General features: G+C 54.4%; 1 protein-coding gene across 1 annotated transcript in view; it reads left to right on the top strand.

Annotated features, from left to right (window-relative positions):
* Nucleotides 1–1,173, top strand: part of VSTM2L (V-set and transmembrane domain containing 2 like) — a 44,232-nt gene extending 43,059 nt beyond the window's left edge. The window contains exon 5 of the mRNA XM_017859136.1: nucleotides 13–1,173. Coding sequence (XP_017714625.1) covers nucleotides 13–75 — 63 coding nt within the window. The 3' untranslated portion in view covers nucleotides 76–1,173. The remainder of the gene's footprint in view (nucleotides 1–12) is intronic.
* Nucleotides 1,174–3,067: the final 1,894 nt, after the last annotated feature.

Raw genomic sequence — 3,067 nt, forward strand, 5'->3', positions numbered from 1 at the left:
CCCGCCCCGCCGCCCCCCAAGCCAGGCAAGGAGCTGAGGAAGCGCTCGGTGGACCAGGAGGCCTGCAGCCTCTAGACTGATGCCCCTGCCCCTAACCACCCGCCCCCACGCTATACAGAGTGCATGAGGAGCCGCCGGACCACCGGGGACGGACTGCCTGCGTCCAGCCGCGCCCTATCCCCGAGGCCGCCTGTGGCCACCATGTCGGCCCTCTTTCCACCACCCCTTGCTCAGCATGTAAGCCCCACCCACCCCTGCCCTTTCAGACCCCTGTGGTGATCTGGCTCAGAGAAGGTGGCCCTGGGCACCAAGGGGCGGTCCGCCCTGAACACTGGGACGGGGACCATGCTGGGGCCCGGGGCCACCCCCTTCCTGTCACCAGCTTCTGTGGAGTCCAGTGTTTTGCTTTGCTTGCTTGTTCCCATCCTGTCCTGAGCCGGGGCCCCCAGCCTCACCTCCCTCCTCCTACCATCCCTCACTTGGACCTGGGGGTGTGGACAGTGACCCCTCCCTGAATATGAACTTGAATCTTCTGAGCAGAACTAGGGCCTCTCCCCTGGTGAAGACCCAGGGAACAGAGTTCCCAGGAGGGCCCTTCTGGGGCAGTGGCTCTGCAGGGTCACTCACGGAGGCCTGCGGGAACAGCCAGACGCCCCACCACCTCCTGGCGGGTCCTTCCTGTTCAGCTCCCTGTGCGACCCTCCAGGGATGCAGGGGATCCAGGATTCTCTGCCCTGTCACAAGGCAAGTCAGAAGGGAGGGGCCTTCCCCTCGGACCTATGGCCCCAGGCAGAGTTTTGCACCGGCAGGACCCCTTTGAGGGTCTTCAAGGCTCTCCCAGGAGTCCCCCTCTGCCGGCCCCCAATGCCCCAGCCCCCTCTTGGGTCCTGTGCCAAGTCCACCCCAGGGCCTGGGGCTGTTGGGAGCCAAGGGCCCCCTGGTACTCAATTCCCTCACGATTCCCGATCAGGGGTACACCTGCCCCCTGGTTATTTGTAAATATTTCTATTGGATCCAATTCCCCTTGGAATTGGCTCGCACCTCTGGCTGCCGCTCAGTGATGATGTGGGGGAGGTGGGCGAGGCCGAGGGCTTTGCCTAGGGGTGGGTTTTCCTGTATACATGATCCAGTCTGTGACTACCAGCCAACCTGAATAAAGCGATTTTAAAAAAACCTCTGGGCAGTGTCTTTCTGAGGCATTTGTGCCTGGGGGCAGTGTGTGGGGTGGAGGCGGGAAAGCAGGTGGCTAGCTCACACCCACGCCTCACTCAGCATCTTTCTCCTGCTTTGCACCCCAAGCAGTGCCTGGCTTCGCAGTACAGAGCACAGGACCGGTGGGGGCAGAGGAAGAGGGTGGGAGACAACCAGCTTTTGTTCAGCTCCAATCCTGTTACCAGACACTCAAATTACTCTTTGCTTCTGAGATAATCACCACAGAGAAGACTGCATAAAACATGTTTACACAGTTTTGTAAATAATGTAAAGCAAATACTTGTGTAGCCACTACCTACCAACCATAGCACCCCAAAAGAGAACCTCCCCAAGCCTCATGTGTCACCTCCATCTATCCCTTCTCCTCCCTCTTAGAGGCAGCCAATGTCCCGACGTTTCAGGTAATCTCATTCTTTTTTTTTTTTCAGACGGAGTTTCGCTCTGCCACCCAAGCTGGAGTGCAGTGGTGCAATCTCGGTTCACTGCAACCTCCATCTCCCAGGTTCAAGTGATTCTCCTGCCTCAGCCTCCTGAGTAGCTGGGACTATAGGCATGTGCCACCACACCTGGCTAATTTTTTTGTATTTTTATTAGAGCCGGGGTTTTGCCATGTTAGCCAGGATGGTCTCGATCTCCTGACCTCGTGATCTGCCCGCCTTGGCCTCCCAAAGTGCTGGGATTACAAGTGTGAGCCACTATGTCTGGCAGTTTTTTTTGTTTTTGTTTTTGTTTGTATTTTTAGTAGAACCGGGGTTTCGCCATGTTGGTCAGGCTCGTCTCAAACTCCTGACCTCAAATGATTCACCTGCCTCAGCCTCCCAAAGTGCTGGGATTACAGGTGTGAGCCACTGTGCCCAGCCGGTAATCCCATTCTTAATGTTCTTTGTGTAGTCTTACTACCTAGGTGTATGTCATTTTATTTATTTTTTAAGTTCCGGGGTGCATGTGTAGGATGTGCAGGTGTGTTTCACAGGTGAATGTGTGCCATGGTGGCTTGCTGCACCTATCAACCCATCAGCTGGGTATTAAGCTTGGCATGCATTAGCTATTTTCCCGCTGTTCTCCCCCTCCCCCGCCCTCCCCTGCGTATGCCATTTTATACAATGTATGTGAGTCTCCTCCATTGTCTGACCTGCATATGCACAGAATCATACTGTATTTCTCGCATCTCAATTTGTGAGATTCATCTATGTTGCTGCATGTGTCTGTAATTTGTTCACCTTTATTGCTGTACAATATTTCACTGTATGACTATCTCACCATCTATCAACTTACTTATCCATTGTATTGCTGACAAGAATTGGAGTGTGTTCCCGACTGGGTACTATGACTTACCAGCAACACTGCTGTGAGCACACTGGTCCGGATCTCCTGGTGCACACGAGCCTGAGGTTCTCCTAGTGGATTTCTCGGGTCAGAGGCTTAGGCACTTTACTTTGGGATCTCATTTTCTCTTATAAGGTATCAACAACCCTTATTACAGTTGAGGAAACAGGCTCAGAGAGGTTAAGTAGCTTGCCCAAAGTCACAGAGTTGTTGAACTCAGACCTCCTTTAGCCTTAAAGTCTGTTTGTCTTGTTTCTGCCAGGTCTGGACTACCTCCCGGTCCCTGCCATCCCATACTACACCCTGGGCTCTTGACTTCCCTTGGCTTATTCCAGCTAAGGGTCCCACCCACCACGGTCCTGCTGAGAATCTGCCTGAGGATGTGTCCACCTGGGGCTCTCAGGTCAAGCCCTCATAGCCAGAGTGGCCATCTGGCCCTTGCTCTGCAACTGCAGAAACCACAGGCACCCCTTGGGGACTGGGAACTGTGGAAATGATGACTGACATTGGCTCTGGGCCCCGTATCCCA

This window comes from Rhinopithecus bieti, unplaced genomic scaffold (genome assembly GCF_001698545.2).
Source record: "Rhinopithecus bieti isolate Rb0 unplaced genomic scaffold, ASM169854v2 scaffold_38981, whole genome shotgun sequence".
Classification (NCBI taxonomy): domain Eukaryota; kingdom Metazoa; phylum Chordata; class Mammalia; order Primates; family Cercopithecidae; genus Rhinopithecus; species Rhinopithecus bieti.